Consider the following 19,483-nt stretch of genomic DNA (forward strand, 5'->3'; position numbering starts at 1 on the left):
TAAGGCAGAATCCTTAGCTCTGCTCCCCTAAGTGGTCAGAGTTAATGTCATCAAAACCTTACATTGACCAAGAAATGTCCCAACTCAGCAGACATGCAAAAACAAGACATACACAACAACTGGTGAGCTGCTTGACGCATACCTGTTAGATAGAGAGTAAAGGAAATGAATCGGTGGTATTTACTGAGAATCCGCAAAGGTTCCTCTCTCTGGACCAGAGTGAAGAAGTAATCTGTCACTGTTTCGCCATAGAAGAAATAATTTACACACAGTAGAAAGTACCTGTAAAAGAATACAGGTCACTGCCAAGGGGAGCACATGTGGCCTCTCCTTTAAAGCGAGGCTGTTAGAAAGCCTCGAGGACCAGAGGTCCACCTGACCCCCAAGACCCCCGGGGGCAGCTCACACAGGGACAAGAAGACCACCATTCCCTGTTCTCTGGTGACACTGCAGGTGAGACGTTTATCTAGAAATTTGTGGCTTTCATTCACTCTCCATTTATCATAAACTTGGGACTCAAGTTTTTGCCCCTTCTGTAGCATTATCAGGTCTAACTTAACACTCAAACTGTAAGACAACCCTCTGAAAGGCACCTCATCCTGCCTCCGCAGCCTTACATCCACTCTTCCTGACACAAACCTTGTACACCTATCAAAATGGATTTCTCTGGCTTTGCCACCTGTCTGCCTGGTTCCCTTCTTTTCCCGGCCTGGAACATCCTCTTCGCTTACCCAGTTTATCACTCGTTGCTCAAATACCATTTTCTTCATAAAAACCTTGCATGACCTAACATGATATCTGCTTCCCCTGCATTTATTTCTATAGTACAAAGTATTTGCTCCTTCCACTAAGCAATTAATTATGCTTCAGACTGTCTTCCTCTCTGATGCCTGGCTTTGACACACAAACCTTTCACTAGCACTAACTCTTCATTTGTTTATAACCTCTCTCCTCTACTGGAAGGAGCTCTGAGGAGGGAGAAGACATGGCTCATATACCTTTGTGGCCTCACTGGTATTTCTCAGTATGGGAACCAGCAGCCCCACTCTAAACACTCAACAAGGATCCAGACAGAGAAGAGAGGGGAGAGCTTCTCTCTTCCATTTTTTCTTTTTTTTTTTTTTAATTGTGGAAGTTCAAGAACTCCCATACTGGGTTTGTTTTCTGTTATGTGAAAAACACCTCCTTTGTACAGTGACCAGAGTCAGGGGTCAGACATCCTGAGTATGTTAACAAAATTCATAACATTGCTTTCCAGCTATAGAAGACCCACAAGAGAGACCTACATCTTAACCCAGGTGGCAAGCACAGGCCCTGTGGAGACAGCGAGGCAGCTTGTGCTGCTGGATGATGAGGAAGCATCTCTCAGAAGGATGTGTACAGGCCAAGTGCAAGCACATCAACTCCCTTGGCCATAACCAAGTTGCCGGGGCCCAAAACACTACTCTCCGGCCTGGTAAGCAATGAAATCAATGCCCGAGACCCAGCACAGCAGGGTGAGAAGAGTCTGTATTTGCCCGAAGTCTTCTCAGGACTACACAGTACTCTGCTCACATGTCACCACCTGAGAAGAGTGTGGTCAATACAGCAGCGAGTTTCAGATCAGGAAGGGGTCTCAAACATCATCTGCACTATAGGTTTTGATCCTGTTTTTGCTTCAAGACAGCCAAGCCCGGAATTCCCTGGTGGTCCAGCAGTTAGGACTCTGCGCTCTCACTGCCGAGGGCCCAGGTTCAATCCCTGGTCAGGGAACTAAGATCTTGCATGCAGCGTGGCGTGGCCAAAAAAAAGAAAAAGCCAAGCCCCTTCCTAGGAGGAGAAAGCAGAGTTCCTCCGAGGAGCCCAGATCCCCTGCACTTAGTCTCACTCCTGCCCAATGGCACCCGAGGAGCCTCCGAGGAACTAGGGCTCCAAAACCACAGCTTGAAAAGCACTGACGAGGTCTCAACCATCTAAGGATGAGGAGGTCAAGTGCCAGAGACAGCAACACCAGCACTGACAACTCCCAGATGACTCTTGTGGGATGCTGAGATACTAGAGCATGACAAATGTACTGATCTAGAAAAGGGGGGCCATTGTGCAGAGTCTAAGGAATCCAAATACTGATGCAAACACGGTCACAGATGCAGCTGGTCTGGTTTCTTCTGAGGAAGAGTCCAGACTCTGGGTAACTACTCAAACGCTCCTCAAAGGCCAACCATACAGTCCGGCCTATCCAATACTTGGGTCTCAAAGGCGCTGTGAAGGTCCATGGCCATCACAGCCTCCCTCCCACCATGATTGTAAATACCTACCATGAAACACTTGTCCAAATCTGTTAAGGGTTTCTGTGGGGCTAAAGAGCTTACCAGCTGAGGGTTCTGAACCAGGGCAGGTCATAGGAGTGGTAGACGTTGTAGCCAATAGTGATAATCTCATGGAAACACTTAATCTGAACACACATCACCTGCAGGACACAAAAGAATTAGAACACTTGTCAACTCCCCAATTCTTATGATCTTTGGAAACAGAAACCAACAGGTCATGGGCCTTCAAGAAAAACCACTATATTTAAGAACAATGTCGGTCCTTCAGTGATTCTGCTCTCCTCCTTTCTCTCTCACACCACCCCACAGGGTAGTGAGGCCCTTTAAGTCACACAGAGTAGATGCAATTTCTCACAATAAATATATGCTTCTGAAACTTCAATTAACTTTTTATTGTAGAACAACCCCCCACCTCGGGACTCAATATCTTCCATTCTTGACTATGAATAGAAATACATACTTGAAAAGTCCCAACTGCTCTGCTCAGCACTCATCTGTTAGTCATTTGACCCTGTCCATGACAGTGGGAAGACTAACAGCAAAGTACTGTGGACTGGGATTTCTTAACAAAAAAGTCCTAAAACCTAGGAGGGAGACTCCAGGAAAACAAGAAACAAAACCAAGAGTCACACAGAATCGTAGCCAGGGTCCCAGTTTGATCAAAGAGCTGAAGTAATAAAATCAAATTTTAAAGTGATCTTTAATTCACACACAAATGGCCCTCCAGTTGGCTGCTGGAAGGTGAGAAATCACAGCTATTCTAAGGCAGATGTGGTCTGAAGAGCCTGGACCCCAAGTGATTCCCAGAACCAACCCAACACCTGGCACTTAAAATGACCAGTCCTGTAGGGAAAAGTGAAGGCAAAACTATAAAACAGCACATAAATGGCACTTACAATCATCATTAAAACCATTGGTCCCAGGTAAATGATGATGAAGAAAAATGCAATCATGGCCAAAGTCAAGATGCCTCTCACCCACCAGTTCTTCCATCTAAGTTAGAGAGGAGGGGAAGGAGAAAACATGTCAGGAGCCCAGAAAGAACTGAGGAACAAACCCAAGGGGGATGGTTCTTCCTGGGTTGAGAGGGCCCTGAGGTCAATCCTTTCCAGGAGTATGTCCTTCACCTTGACAGAGGCAGTAGCCCAGCAGCCACATGCTGGGAGGAGCAGAGCCGCCAGAGCCATCACATCATCCACACGAAACTCAGCAAGTGCTCCAAGGTCCACAGAAAAACACACCCAGCTTGTGTCTTAACGAAGGAATCAGGCAAAAGACCCAAGGGAACAATGCCCTCTACTTCTGTATCTACTTGGACGGCTTCTATGGGCTTCTCTGAGGAAAAAACTATGAACATTTTTCCTGCAGCAGAATCCTACATTGCTCTGACCCTGCATCGCTATGGTGATAACAGTATCAAACACGGTTGTAATAATAGCTACCATACGTATGTACCTGGCACTTCTATAAGGACTTTACATGTATTAATTGATTCAACCCTCAACACTACTAGCTTTTATAACAGATGAAGAAAGGGATGCACAGTTCATACACCTGTGAAGTGTTTAAGCTGAGATTTGAATCCTGGGAGTCTGTCTGGCTCCAGAACCCATGCCCGTAAACACTGCACAATATAGCCTTTCAAAGGGACAAATGTGTGGGAGGCATGCCCAGGAACACTCTTAGATAATGTTTTGGGGTCTTATAGTTTGTCTTTTTAATCTGCCCACGCAGCTGGTGTCAGAAGGACCAGAATCTCAAGGGACCAAAATTTTAACCCTGAATTCACCCAAGTTGAGATGTTTCTCAATTCTTATAGGAAAATTCAAGGAATGTCCACAATGTATGTGTGTGAGAGAGGGAAAACTGAACTCTTAACTAGGAACTTGGGCTCCTCAGTGTAAAGCAACCTGCCCATTAGTCACAAACCCCAAGGATCATTCATCTTCATGTGCTGTGTCAGTGACCACCCCCATGTCCACACGTTCCTCCTCCTTAGACAGCACCTCCCAGACAGCCTAGAGCACCCTTCAAGGCCAGATCCACCCAGGCAGCGCTCGCAGTCACTGTTAAGCACTAGATGACACTCAACGGAGCCCTAGGCAAAGGCAGGGGAGACTGTGGCTAATGAAAGCGGGCAGGCCTGCACCTCACACTCTAACAGATGTGGGCTCCTGCTACAAGACTGTGGGCTCTCTAAGGGCTTCGGGTCTTCCATGGCACTTGGAGACAATGCAAGCCCCCAGCAAGCACTTGCATCATTAAGCCAAGCTACCTTGAAGACAAGTTGGAAAGGGCCCTGTTGAGGACCTCTGGGGTATCGTCTACAGAGGTTGGTAGGGTGACAGCTTCCACTCGGCTCTCACTGTCCGATGCAGTCTCTCCATCTGCTTTTGCTTCTGCCTCCGACTCCTACATAGCAGAAAAACAGAAGAGGAAAAGGTCACAAGCGCTGAGCAGGATACTGGGTGTAGACATCCAAACAGACCCAACCACCTTTGAGAACCCCTCTCCATCAACACCTAAGTCACACAGGGAGCAGCCCCTGCTCTGCCACAAGCTATGGACGCTCAGAACCACCAAGGCAGGCCGGGCTCTCTCAGGGAAAGCTGGGTGTTCAGGCTATTGCCCCCCACAACAGGGCTCCCCAAAGTCCATGGTGTTACTTCCAGGCTTCACAACAACACCCCATAAGGAAGCCAGCCCCACTCAGTGTGGAAGCCCTATGGGACCACTAACTCGAGTCTCTGCTTCACCAGGACTGGTGTGCACCACTGCCTTCTCCCTGCCACCAGGCCTGGGCATCAGCAAACACTTCGATGTCACTCACAGAGTTGCCACCAGGCCCCAGCCACATAAGGAAATGCTCGCAGGAATTCACCCTGCTCCCCAGCCTGTGTGAAGGGACCAGAGCCATGCCAGCAACAGGTTCTCCATCCAGAGTACCATGGAGCAGGCTGCTCTGCATCCTAGGGACCATCCTTCTACTCAGAGCTTTTATTTCTTAGGAGAATTTAGAATAGCTGCTGTGAGAAGAGGTGCAGGAGAAATCAAATCACTTGGAATCAGAGTAACAATACTACACAGAATTTGAATAGCCCTTCACAGTTTTTAGAGCATCTCCCACACCTGTGAACATCTGAGCAGCTCTGGGAGGAAGGGAAGGAAGACAGAAAGATTCCTGTTTACAAATGAAGAAAGAGGGGCTCTGAGAAATTCGATGGCTGGCCCCAAATCTCCTACTAACCAGGTCTCTGACTTCAGTGTGTTCATCCCACTAGATTTCCTTTTATTTAAGCATCTCGGAATCCATTTTATTCTTCAGTAAGAGATTCAGAATAAAGTAAACTGAAAATGGCAAAAGGAGGTTTCACCAAAGTGTCAAAGATTTCATTACATACATGTGCAAACAAAAAAACAGTTATATCTTTCTTCAAATTGGACAATTTGAATCTCCCTGATGACTAAGAAATATATGAAACTGAGGATCCTTTCACATGTTTCTTGGCCATTTGGATATCGTCTTCTGTGAAGTGTCTGTCAAGTCATTGGCCAGTTTTCTACTGAGTTTTCTTGCTTTCCTTTCTATTGATTTGTAGGAGTTTTTTTTTTTTTTTAATATGTTCCAGATTTAAGAACTTTGTGTCACTAACCTGTTCCTCCAGGCTTCCCTAACCCCCACGCCCCACCTCAGTCCTTCCCTTTCCTACAATCAGACCTTCTCCCTCCGGCTCAGCACTGGCCACAACGGGGACTTGGTAGGAGATTTATAACTGTCTTCTGCCCCAACTGACCATAAGGTCCCTAAAGACAAGGATTATAACACCTTTTTCTCAGGATATCTTCATGCCTGGCACACAGATACTTACATAAAACACTTACAAATATATGGAAGGATGGTGGGAGGAAGAGAGGAATTAATTCCAGGTGTGGTAAAGCTGCCCCTGCCCTCACAGAGACAGCTGTTTCTAAATTAACTTACAACTGTGACAACACCACAAAACAGAGGCTTTAACTACTGCAGAACTGCTGATACAGAGACAGCAGGCTTTGGTAAAGAACTTATGGAGGCACTTTGCTGTACAGCAGAAATTAACACAACATTGTAAATCAACTATACTTCAATTAAAAAAAAGAAAGAACTTATGGAGGTGGCCTCATCCGTAGGATCTGAGGGGAAAGGCCACAACTTCCGATGATGGGGTCAGTGCTCCTTACTCTGCCACGCTTAGCCAGTGGCTCTGGACGAGTCACCCAAGTGCTGTACTCTGCTTCCTCACCTAATAAAAGGAGCCCAGAAAGGACCCTCCTTATCTGGTAGCGGTTCCCTAGAAAGATTTAACCAAACCCCCACCCAGAGCTATGTCCTATTCCACTGCCCCACAAGGTTCTGAAATGCATGGATAATGTGGGATTATCCCTCTCTGATGAGACTGCTTGAAGACTGAGGCATTTGGAACAGCTTTCCATTCTTCACGTTAACATTATCATCCCCTCCCCATCAGCTACCATCAGGAATATGAGGTAACGATGCTGTGGGATTATCTAGATCTGACCCCTCAACCAAGGGGCTTCAAAATGCAAGTACCAGAGCCCCACCAAGGCTTCCCACAGATGTTCTCCAGGAGTATCTAGAAGCCACAGGGACTGAGGTGAGCACAGCAGGCCAGAGGACACAGGCACGCGTGCATGTTCACACACAAGCCCTAGCACAGTTTATTTTTAACTTATCCATCCTGTTGTCAAGGAAACTCACAAAGGCTGCTGGTTCCCCAGGCTAGGAAGGGCAGGAAGGAACCCAGGCAGAGCCCCTGCAGGGGAGGGGCAGGGAGCTCCGGCTCGGTACTAAGTCTCTGGACTTTGCAGGCCCTTTTACGAACGTTAGCCCGGATATCGCCATATCCGACTCCTCTCCTTCCTTGCTAGGAAGAAGTGCAGTGAAGAGAGGTATCCTGAAGCAGAAAGTAGTAAAAGGACAGAGAGAAATGTTACAAAGACGCTGTGACTGTTGTTACTGTCAAGACATCAGGGGGCCTGGGATGAACAACTAAGAAATGAAGTAAATGCCCTAAAGAAACAAGCCTGAAGGAGATTAACTTTCCAGGTGTCACCTGCCTGTAAGCAAGTAACTCACTCCAGTGTCCTGAATAAGCATCCTCAGAGTCCTTACCTGGAGGTCTCCTCAGAGCAGGAGACAAACACCTACACAGACAGCCACTCTCCCACAAGCTGAAACAGAGCCAAAAAAGGCAGAAGGGCAAATTCCTGTGTGGGAGGAAAGAGCACAGCCTGGGAAGACATGGATCGGGGCGGGGCAAGTCGGCCAGCTCTCCTCCAGGTGGAGATGTCGAGAAAGCAGGGCAAGGAACAGAAACCTTGGAGAACCTGGAATCCTGCGGTGTTCTGGCTCCTCCCCATGCACGGGCAGGGCCTTCCACTTGGGCTGCTCATGCCCGAGTGAGGAGGCGAATGCTGGCAGCAGCTTCCACAGTGGGCCCAGAAGGAGGCAGAAACCTAGAGCCCAAGTTTTCACCCAGGAGAAAGTGGCACACACAGGACCAAGAGTCAGAGATGTCAAGCGCTTCACTGGTTTGCTCCTCCAGGGGATGGTGAGACAGGCAGACGCCATGGAAGACTTTCTGCAGGAGGCGGCGGCGGCAGCCAGTCAAATCCCAGCCCTGGTGCTCATGACACTCAGCACAGGCCTCCAGTCTCTGGTCTTACCACTGGGGAAAGGACCCCCCCCACAGACACTCAGACGGTTGTTGGGATGATCAAATGCAACATCAGTGAAAGTCTATTAAAACTATAAAGGGACTGAATAGCAACAGGCACCTGCTGCACCCACACCCACACCCACTCCTCAGTAGGCTGACCACGGCACACAGGACAGGAGCCCAAGAACCCTAAACACCTACCCCAGGCAACCTGGGCACCCTTCCCAAGGAGGGTAGAGTGGTGAAAGAATGGTGGTTATCAGGCTTTGCTGGGGCCCTGGGCTAATCAATTCTGTGAGCTCAGCATCTGCCTGCCTTGCTTCCTCTTTCCTGTTTTCCATTCATCCAACAGGCGGCCCCAACTCAAAAATGATCCACTTCTCAAAGCTCCCATGAAAGGTGGAGGTCTGAGACACAGGCAGCAGTACACGGCAGTGCTCCCTGACGTGGGATGTGTATAGCACAGTCCACTGAGGTGTGGGAGGAAATATTAGGACTTATTTCTATTTAGCTCATTCAGCTTTCCTTTCCTGTGCATGCTATATAAGGGATCTATCAGCACAGGTATATAACTGAGTGAGTCTGTGCAAGCTGGGGCACATGGTGAAAGCATCACATACATGTTGGACACGGTGGTGTGTCAGTGACTGTGGTCTCCTTGATTCCCACTGCACTGAGCAGTGCCTGGAACGTAGCAGGCACCCGAAGATTTGTTGGACTAATGAGCTAATTAATTCTACTTAAGCTACCATGGACCAAAGTGTCTGTTTGCACTGAGCATATGACAGAACCCACTTGGATTTCCAGCTCGTGTGGCCCTTGCAGCAGGGCCAGACTAGTGCCCACTCTCATCCCCTCTCGCTGCTGACTGGTGGGTCTGAGGACTCAGCTCAGTAGCTCTGGGGCCAGAACACAGTGGCGAGGAAAGGCTGCCTTGCTGCTTCAAGCTGTCTCAGCACGGCTCCCAGGCATCCCCTCCTCCTTCCTTTCTTTCTTTTCAACCCAAGGGCCCAGATCAGAGGCTGAGTAGGGCAGACCCTGTTTCTCAGATTCTCTCTCAGTCACCGCCCATCCTCCCACAGTCCAGCAGCCATTTCTCAAGGGGATGGTGGTGCTGGTGTAAACAGGAAACAAGAGCATTGCTTTAAAAGGAAAAAAGTTCTCTCTGAGGCCTCCTTCCTTCTGGTTCACTAAGACTCTATAGGGAAAGGCAGAAGCACTTCAGGTGAGGGACACATGGAGAGTCTTGGGTACCAAGGGCTCAGGTTAAGACCTGTCAACATTCTTAGAGAAACTCATGCATGAAAGGCTTCCCCTACCGGCCTGCCAGGGTCCCTCAACCTCCTACAGCTGCCCAGACACCAATGAACTAGGGCTCAGAACAGCACAGAAGGCTTCCTTCAACACAAGCAAGAGAAGGCAGCGAGGGAGGGCCAGAAGGAGCAGTAATGGTGGGGAGAGGGGAGGTCCCTGTGGTCAAGGTCTGGCTTCCTGGCCTGAGAAGGGACCTGGCTTGGTCCGGAACAGCATCCGCAGGACTCATTTTCACTGTTATAATCTACTTAGAAAACCCTAGAGAGAACCCAAGCAGTTTAGAGAATACTAAGCTGCATTAAAACTCATAAGTTTCATTTACTGAGTGACTTCACAACTTACACAAACTATTTTTTGTACTGCTGTAGATGCAAATTACAAACCTTGTCCTGGAGGAAAATCATTCAGGCTGAGCCTAACCTTTCCACTAAGTATCATGCCTGCCATCTTCTTAAACAAGCCCTGTGGCCAGTTGCCAGGAAAATCGACCCCCCCACTTGTAAGGAAAGAAATTACCAGAGACAGGTTTATCCTTAATATGAGTGTAAGGGACCTATGTGTCCTTCTTACTGAAAAAGCCAAGTAGGCTTTCATCTGAGTTCCTATTGGGGGAAAAAAAGTGTGTGTGTGTGTGCGCGCGCGCGCGTGTGTGTGTGCGCGTGTTTAGTGTTTGGAACAGCAAAGAAAATATTTCTAGCTTTTTCTAATGCTAACCTCATTTGACAAGTTCAATTGTCTGAACAAAGGATCAAAGGGGAAGAGCCTGGCTCTGAAAGTTTAGAATCATCCCTGGCACGGCCATATCCTGCCTTCAAAAGCCTCATATCAGTAATGTGATCCACAGAAAATGCATTCAGAACTACTCCAGATGGACTGCTTCCTTAAAGTACCTCCACACCAAAGAGCTCTCCAGAGGACATGGAAAGACACACGTGCGGGAGGTTCAGCTTTTTGAAACCTAACTGGCTCTGAACCGTTTCACCCACAGACAATACTATTTACAATGAGCCACAGGGGTCTTTGCAGAGAACACACCACTGCCAGTCTTGGGCCCAGATAGGGCTCCTGTGGGAGGACAACTGTTCCCAGGACACCAGCACTGGGAGCCTCCCACGTGCTGCCATCCCCTTTCCTCCCCCTCCTCGGAGACCTTGCTCCACTGATCTCCCCTCCCTCCCCTCTGTCCTCCCACCTCCCCCTCACCCCTGGCCCTCACTTACACCATTCAAACAGGCTCATCCAAGGAAAGCACCCTCTTCCCCACTTCACAGATGAACCTTTGGGAAGAGCTTTGAACACCCCATCCCCCTCCCTTGACTGACCTTCACCCTTGACTGGCTTTCATTCCTCCCTCAACTGACCTTCATTCCTCAAGCCACACCAAGCCACCTTCATCCCCGGGCATTCCCAGTCCTCCACCACCGGCACAGCCTTGCAGGAGCTTTTGATGCTATTATCGAGAAACACTCTTCCTTTGGCTTCCAAGCAGCACATCCTCCTGGTTTCCCACCTGCCTCTCTAGCCAGGCCTTCTTTAGCCAGCTCCTCCTTGGCAGCTTCCTCTTCTTCAGCCTGTCCCTTAATTGAGGGACTCCACGAGGTTCTGTGCTGGGCACTCCTCCTGTTCTACTGCCCACTCTCCCTGAGTAATCTCATTCACTCTGATGCCTCTAACTGCCTCTTCTTGAGCTTCAGACCCACACATCCAAACATACTGGATGTCCCCACCTTGGATGTCCCAAAGACACCTAAAATTTTCTGTGTGTTCGAAACCAAATTCATTCCCTTTCCCCTGAACTGGCAAGTGAGAAAGGTGGCCATCACCCTGGGTGCTTCCTGCCTTGGCTCCTACCAACGGGTCTGGGATCACTACCTCCAAAGCAGCTTTTAGCTCCATCTATTCATTCCCCTTGCCTGTAAACCCCCCTTAACTCAAGCCAACATTGTTCCCCCTGGATAACTGTGACAGCCAAACCAGCCACCTCATCTCCGGCCTTAGTCTATTCCTACCTCCACTCTACTCTTCACACTGCACCAAGAAGGACCTTCCAGAAAGAAAATCTGACCACGTCAACTCCCTGTGCAATACTCCTCCTGGAGCTCTCTGGGCTAAACTGAGGTGATTTTTCCACCTCTAGCAGTCTAAAGGATAGACTAAACTACAGGACAGATCTAAACTTTTTTTTAATGGTCTACAAGCCCCTTTGGGATCATGGTCTTGTATACCCTTCCAGCCTCGTCTCTCTCAGCCATTCTGCACTACAGTCAGTTCCTAGAACAGGCTGTACTTTCTTACCTTAGGCCTTTTGCTCATTCTGTTCCTACCTAGAACAGTCTCTGGTCAGTCTCTTCAGAAACTCATCTCTCTTCTGGCCAATTATAATTTACTTCAGATCTCAGCTAAGAGATCCCTTTCTCTCCAAACCTTCTGCCATGTGTCCCAGTGGCCCCCATCCTCCCTCAAGAATGCACCCTACACTGTATGGTCTCCTCCTGTAGACCACAACCTGGGTGGGGGCAACGGGGAAATGTTGACTTCCTCACCACAGTACCCCCTACATCTGGCATGGTGCCTACAGAGAAGACAGTAAGTTTCACCACATCTGCCTAAGCAGCCACAGCCAATCATTCGGAGAGGGCCCAGGGTTTACTAGATTGGCAGATAGCCGAGGAACATACAGCAATTCAACATTTTCCACGCTCTTAAAAGCACTATATGAGGCATTACAGGGCTGCAACCCATTGTCCCACTGTTCATATCCTCTTCTTTCTTAGAACAGAAGCCCTGATTTTTAACCGAGCTTAGAACCAAGACTGCATTTTCCAGTTCTGGTCAATGAGATGTTAGCAGAAGCGCTGTGTGCAATTCTACCATTTTTCCTTCATGCTGACTGGAATGTGGAAAGGCTAGTTGGAGCTCCGGCAACCATCTTGGCCCATGATGTGAAAGCCACCTATTACCAATGACTAAGCAACAAGATAAAAGGAGGAGACCATCAAGGACAACTATGTAGCACGACAAAAGTGGTATGGGTCCTGGACTGCTTATTACATGAGAAAGAAGGGCACTTCTATCTTGGTAAGCTAGTGATGTTCTGGGTTTTCTGTCATTTGTGGCCAAATACATAAGTGATAGAGGGGACTCAAAGAAGCACAGGATTTGTGATAGAGGTATGTCTGAGAAGGAGTTCAGAAAAGGAAGATGCAGCCTGCTTAAATATAAGGTTTTCTAATTCAGACAGACACGACTGGATTAGGTCCCAACCTCCTCAAAACTGGTCTCTCATACATTAAACCAAGAGTTTGGATGACATAGGATAATTTCTGTTTGTTCTTTCTCCCAACACTCTCCTACCTCCCCCCATTAAAGCCTCCCTCTGGAGTAAATGTATTGGTTTACTAAAAGAACAAGCATACAACTCTAACCTAGTACCAATCATCATCAAAAGACATTACTTAATTCAGGATAGAGACCACCAGCGCTGGAAAAATCACCTCTGTCTCCTGGGAGGCTCTGCCCACAGTTCTGTTCTAATGATACCACATGTTTTCCACTGTCCTCCAGAGTCAAAGCAAGACACCAAAAATTAGAAGCCCTGCTGGAGTCCAATAGGTCCTCTTATCATCAGTTACCTAGTCAGGCATCTCTATTAGTATTTAAGAAAAAATGAGTCCATCCTGGGGGAGAAAGTAATTTTTTTAAAGTTTCTTCTTTATTAGAATAAGGCTCTTACAAAGAAGAAAGTTTATCAAATATTACCAAAAGATCTAATACGATGGGAAAGAAAAATATATTTGCAATCTCAAAATTGGGCTCAAGTGTACTCCCTAGACCTCAGCCAGAAAATGAAACCAGGACCAGCTGCTGGATTCCACATCTGATGAACCCCTAAACTATAAACCGACATCCAGTACCCCCCTCAGTGTCATGCATCTCCAACAGTTCTTACTACAAAGATTACTAGATAAGGTAAGTGGACATGAGAGCTAATGTCCCCAGTATCTCATGCCTCAAGCTCCCCTGCCCCTGTGGGTGGGCAAGCACCCTGAGCTGTTTACAGTATTGGAATAGTATAGTGTCACTTTTTTTTAGTGTCACTATTCCTGATTCATAGCCAACAGTCATAGAAATAAGTGCCAATCAAATATACTGAGGAACAAGAAATTAACAGTGTTCTCATCCCCAAATTTCCATATTAGTTGTAGAAGAAATTACGAGAGCAACAATGCAAAATAGCTTTTGATAAACCACTAAGATCCCTGGGAAAAGATGAAATAGGAAAATGAGAAAGCCTTTTAAGAAATATAATACTCCTAATGATCAAAGATGGGACAATTTGAGCATTAAAATAAATAACAAAGCAAAAGTGACTTAAACACAAAAATATGAAAATCTGAGTTCATAATGGTAACTGTGCAAAGCCACAGAGACCACCTTTGAAGGTTGCTGGGACACCAGATCATCTTTTGAAAACCGATCATTAAAAGGAAAAAAAGTGTGTTTATCACACCCCTTCTGTACAATGGTACAAAGAAATTGATTAAACTATTCTCTTTTGTCTTTGAAAAGTTCCTTTAATACAAAGGTTAAAAAAAAGAGTGCCTTCCAGTAATTTCCAAAAAAAAAAAAAAAAAAAAAAAAAGAGTGCCTGGTCAGCTCAACTGCATATGACTTTCAGATATCCAGTACCTCAGCAGAGAAAAACCAATGTGCCCTCAAGTGTGATGTCCCAGGCTCTGGGGACTAAAATGAGTCTAAAATTTCTAACACATGAAGTAAATAAAACAACCTCAAAGATGCCAAATCCAATGGACATTCCAGTCTTCATCCTATGCAGGTCTTCTTCACCTCTTGGCAATATTAGATCTAGCTGACCACTTCAATATTCTTCTCTCAGCTTCCACGATACATACTTTTCAGGTTCTCATTCTACCTGACTGGCTGCTCTCAGTCTCCTGTGCTATTTTCCCTCTACCTGTCCTCTAAATGTTGATCTGGCCCTGGGCTCAATTCTGGACCCACTACACTCTCTCCCTTAAGTATTACCATCCAGCCCCTTGCCTTTAATTACCAATACCACTCCAACAACTCTGATGATTGTATCACCAACCCCAACCTCTCCTCCAGCGCCAGACCCAACTGCTATATTTCCAACTACTTACTGACATCTCCACTAGAAAGTTCTCATAGGCATCTCAAACATATCTGAACAGAACTGCTGACATTACCCACGAAACTGTTGATCCTCAAGTGCCTAGCTAGCCAGTTGATGACACCACAATCTATATCCTGCCTAAGCCAGAAACCCGGGAGTCATGCTTAATTCCTCTTCTCCTCATCTTTCCCCAGGTACTGGACACTGCAGCTGACTCCCTCCTAAAATCCATTCTACTCCCCTTGCATGGTGTGTAGTAGCCTGTGCAAAATAATCATTTTAATCCCATGCTCTTTTCCACAGCGACAGGTTCATGAACAGGCATTTAACCCCAGCATAACCCAATGGGGAACATGACTGTTCTGGAGTAGGCACTTGGCCTAAGGTAGTATAATCAAATTAGAACTCTAGAATCAGTTAGATGACTGTGGGGAGAGACACTTGAGCTCTCTTTCCCCCACCAGCCTGAGGAAAAGGGGAACAGGTGGAGAGGCAGAGCCCCAGGTGCTACCGGCACTAGCCTGTATCTTCATGGGAGTCTTCAGATGATGCCAACACCTGAAAGCCACAGTGGAGTGAGGACCAAGAATGGCTTAAGCCAATGAATTGCATGATCTGCATGATCTATTATCTGCATCTGAAAAACAATTCAAGTTCTGTTGATTCTACAGCCAAAATATATATTGAACATATCCTTTCTATCTCCTCGGTCACTAGGCTCATCCCAGCCCCCATTATTTCTCACCTGCAACAGTCTCCTAATTGCTCCTTCCACCCTCCACTCTCCTCACAAATAGCCAATGATCGTCCTAAAATACCTACCAGTGCATGCGTCTCCTCCATTTAAAACCCCTTTAATGACCTCTCACTACCTTAGCTTAACTTACCAGATCCCAACCTACCTCTCCGAGCCCTTCCCTGCACCAGTGATCGCCAGGGAGGATGGACCCACAGCCACAGTAGCCTTTCTGCTGTCTCTCAATACACTGAGCTAACTCCTGACTCAGAGCCTTCACCCTGACTCTGGAATGTTCTCACTGCTCAATCAGCAACCTCACTCAGTCTCCATTCAGATAGTCCCTCCTCAAAGAGGGCTTTTCTGACCATCCTACTTACAAAAAAAATGGCTCAACTCCACCTCCATCATTCACTATCTCCTTAGAATGCTTTCTTTTCTTTATAGCACTTACCAGTGCCTGAAATTTATTATCAATAAATTGGAAGGCACTAGGGAATGCATACCACTTCAACCCTTATCTGGTCTTGATAAAGATTTTTCTTAAAGTAATACATATTCCTTAAAGATAACTGGGATATGCATCTTTAGAACCTCCAAATTATCCAAAATAATTAACGTTCTGATGTATTTCATGCTAGTCTTTTTCTACGTATACATGTTTTTGGGGGGATAATAGCTGTAATCACACTGCACACCCAAGTCCTGTTTTGCTTCCTAGTCACCTCTGTCATCAATGACTTAGGTGAAACCACTGATGGCAGACTGATAAAGCATGCAGGCGACACAAAGCTCAGAAAGATAAACAAACACTTAAAAATATCAATGTGCTAGAAAGACGGGCCAATTATACAAATATAAAATTAGACAGCAATTAACAGAAGACTTCAACCACCAGTTCAGAAGCACGAATTGAGGGAGATATAGCTTAACAGTAACATATACACCCGAAGACTTAAGGACTTTGGTTTGCAATTAGTTTGAATAACAAAAACAAACAAAGGGCTTCCCTGGTGGCGCAGTGGTTGAGAGTCCGCCTGCCAATGCAGGGGACACGGGTTCATCCCCTAGTCCAGGAGGATCCCACATGCCGCGGAGCGGCTGGGCCCGTGGGCCATGGCCGCTGAGCCTGCGCGTCCAGAGCTTGTGCTCCCAACAGGAGAGGCCACAGCAGTGAGAGGCCCACGTACCGCAAAAAAAAAAGAAAAAGAAAAAAAAAAAACTGATCCAATAGGTTCAAAACAAGACAACAGGCCCAAAATGGAGTCACTTATGTTAAGTTCCCATCACCAAACCGAGACTTAATCTACAGCTTTGGCTCTCCTAGAAATGGAATCTTAAACCAGTCAGTCAGGAGTTACCTAATCGGCACTATTTTGGGTAATGTGCCTGATAGATCCCTGCCATCTCCTAAAGAAAAGTAACTTTGCAGTAACTAATCTACTTTTTTGCCTAGTGTTAAGTCCCTTGTTCCCACTCTCTCCTACCTATAAAAGTCTTTCATTCTGTACTGCTCTGGGAGCTCATTTCTGTTTGCTACACTGGATGCTGCCTGATTCATGATCATTGAATAAAGCCAATAATATCTTCAAATTTTACTCAGTTGAATTAAAAAAAAAAACAAACCTTAGGTTGTATTAACACAGGTATGGTCCTGCTCTACTTAGCGTTGGTCAGACCTTACCTAGGGGCAAATATGTCCAGTACAGAGGTTAAAACAGTAAGGAGATACAAAAGGAACAAGACTGTAATAGAAATAGATGAAGAAACCAAAGAGGCTGAGCCTGGGGACCACTGAGAAATGAACATGGCATCACTGCATTGATAAAAAAGCAGAAACAGGTTTTATGTCCCTAACCAAGGAAAATTACTAGGTAAATTATGGTAAACCAACTTTCTGTGCAGCTATTAACAATACAACTATAAACACCATGCAGCAACACGAAAAAGGCAGAATGCAAAATTATGTCTATATGGTGTTTTAACTACATAAAGCTTGAAAACAGTTGACATATGCATCAGTTATCTATCTATTGCCTCTCGGACTGGATCTTTGGTGATACTGCTGGGCTTGGATCAATCCTGGTATACTGCGCATGTAATGTTTTAATACGCAGCTTTGGTTCTCCCTTTTGTGATAACAGTTCTTTAACTTTGTGTTGGGGTAATCCTCTCTCCACCCCCACCCAGTGTAAGCAGGTAATTTATAACTAATTAGAGCACTATGCTCCCTAGACCACAACCACTGGGTCAGAGGTAAACACATGACCCAATCATAGCAATTCCTTGTACTTCTTCTGGAGCCCCGAAGAAGGCATAACCTTGTCAATGGGATCTTCCACCTGCTGGAAAATCCTGTAACCATGTGAAACCTAGAAATGAAGCCAACGTGAAGGAGAGCCAAGAGATGGAGGGAGACCGGGGCTTGATGACATTGAGGCACTAGATTAAACTAGGCCTGAAGCTAGAGCCTCCTTGGTCTTTAAATTACATGAGCTAATAGAGCCCTTTTCCCCTTTTAATCAAGTTTGAGAAGCTTCTTGCATTTATAACTGAAACAGTCTTATTTTCTTCCTCTCCTCACACTTCTGTTCTTCTTCCCCACACTTCCTAAATGCCAGTGTTCCCCAAGCTTGTGTTTCTGTAGTGCAGTGTACTGCACCCTTAGTACCATCAGTCTCTCTTCTATGGACCTACCTTCCGTAACACTAGATATATCCTCTCTCCCAAGCTACAGCACTACATTTCAACCCGTCAACAAGACACCTCTATGTCCAACCAGCACCTCAAAACTCAACAGGTCCAAAACGAACCACCTCCTTTACCACCCACACTAGCTCTTCCTCCTGTTTCTATCAGAACCTAATCTACCTGAGATGTGCTCCATAGGGAACAGTGACCTCATCACCACCTCCAAATCCCCCTCCCTACACCTCATCTGTCCTCAAACTGTGTGATCCTAACACTCCGGGGTTTCTCTTTATTCCCACTCTCACCCCTAGTATGCTTGCTAAAGTTTGCATGTCAACCCTTCTCTACTACACTGGCCTCCCAATTGATTTCTCCACTAATTCCTCCCTTCTCTAACTTATTCCCCACACACTCCCAAATTAATCTTCATAAAGCACAGCTCTGGTTACACCCCTCCTCCACTCATTTTTGCCTAGTGAATTAATGACAAATGGTCTCTCACCTCAGGTCCTCCAAGATCCGTCCACTACACCCAGCATGAACCACATGCTCCAACCAAGCACAGCTACTCATTGGCCCTGATAACCTCCCACCCTGCTCTCTTCTCCAGCTTTGTTCCCAGCCTTTTTTCCTCCTTGCTCATCCTTCAGGTCCCATCTTAGGAGCACTAAGACTCCTCAAAGAACATCTTCCCTGATTTCCACCTACAGTAAACAGGAGAAAAAAAAAAAACCCTCCCCAAAATAAACTGACTTCCTAGAAATCTGTGAATATTACATTACATGGGCAAAAGAGTAAATATTACCTTATATGGCAAAAGGTGTGTTAATTAAGTTAAGGATCTTGAACAGAGGTGTTTATCCTGATTATCCAGTTGGGCCCTAAATGGAATCATATGTATCCTTAAAAGAGAGAGGCAGAGGGAGATCTGATGCAGAAACAAAGGAGAAGACAACGTGAAGAAAGACCAGAAAGAGAGAGAGAGAGAGAGAGAGAGAGATGTGGCCACAAGCCAAGGGATGCCAAGATGTCACCAGAAGCTGGAACGGGGCCTGGCATGGATTCGCCCCTAGAGCCTCTGAAAGGAGTATGGTCCTGCCAACACTTTAATTTCAGGCTTCCAGCCTCCAAAAATTGTGAGAGAATAATTTCCTGTTGTTTTAAGCCACTGGGTTTGTGGCAATTTGTTAGAACAGCTCCAGGAAACTAATACCCCACCCTGCTCACCAGTTTCCTCTTCCAATAAAGTTCCCACAGCATATTATGTGTCCTTCCTCCCACTAATTTTTGCACTTTGTAGTCATGTTCAGAGGGCATAATCTTAACATAATCTAATTTAGATTTCAAGCTCCTCAAAAGTAAGGACTGCCCTATTCATCTTTTTCTACCTTGAGTGCTCCTTGCCTAGAAGTTGGTAAAAGCTCAATGAGTGTTTTTTTAAACTCACTGAATTTTAATCAAATTCATCAACCTTTATCTACAAAACCTAGAATAATGGCTGCCACCATTTGGGTAGGAAAGACAACTTTAGAGCTACAGTTACACAATTACAAATAATGACTAA

General features: G+C 46.2%; 1 protein-coding gene across 2 annotated transcripts in view; it reads right to left on the reverse strand.

Annotated features, from left to right (window-relative positions):
• CDS2 (CDP-diacylglycerol synthase 2) overlaps positions 1-19,483 on the reverse strand; it is a gene marked incomplete at its 5' end in the record, with an annotated part of 57,986 nt that overhangs the window by 8,585 nt on the left and 29,918 nt on the right. Inside the window, 4 exons of one of the 2 annotated variants that reach the window (XM_079719408.1) lie at positions 143-282; positions 2,349-2,446; positions 3,203-3,299; positions 4,582-4,712. In XM_079719408.1, coding sequence (XP_079575534.1) covers positions 143-282; positions 2,349-2,446; positions 3,203-3,299; positions 4,582-4,712 — 466 coding nt within the window. Of the gene's footprint in view, positions 1-142; positions 283-2,348; positions 2,447-3,202; positions 3,300-4,581; positions 4,719-19,483 lie in introns of both variants that reach the window. The other variant, XM_079719407.1, reaches the window with a different exon arrangement.

This window comes from Hyperoodon ampullatus (genome assembly GCF_949752795.1).
Source record: "Hyperoodon ampullatus genome assembly, chromosome: 14".
Classification (NCBI taxonomy): Eukaryota; Metazoa; Chordata; class Mammalia; order Artiodactyla; family Ziphiidae; genus Hyperoodon; species Hyperoodon ampullatus.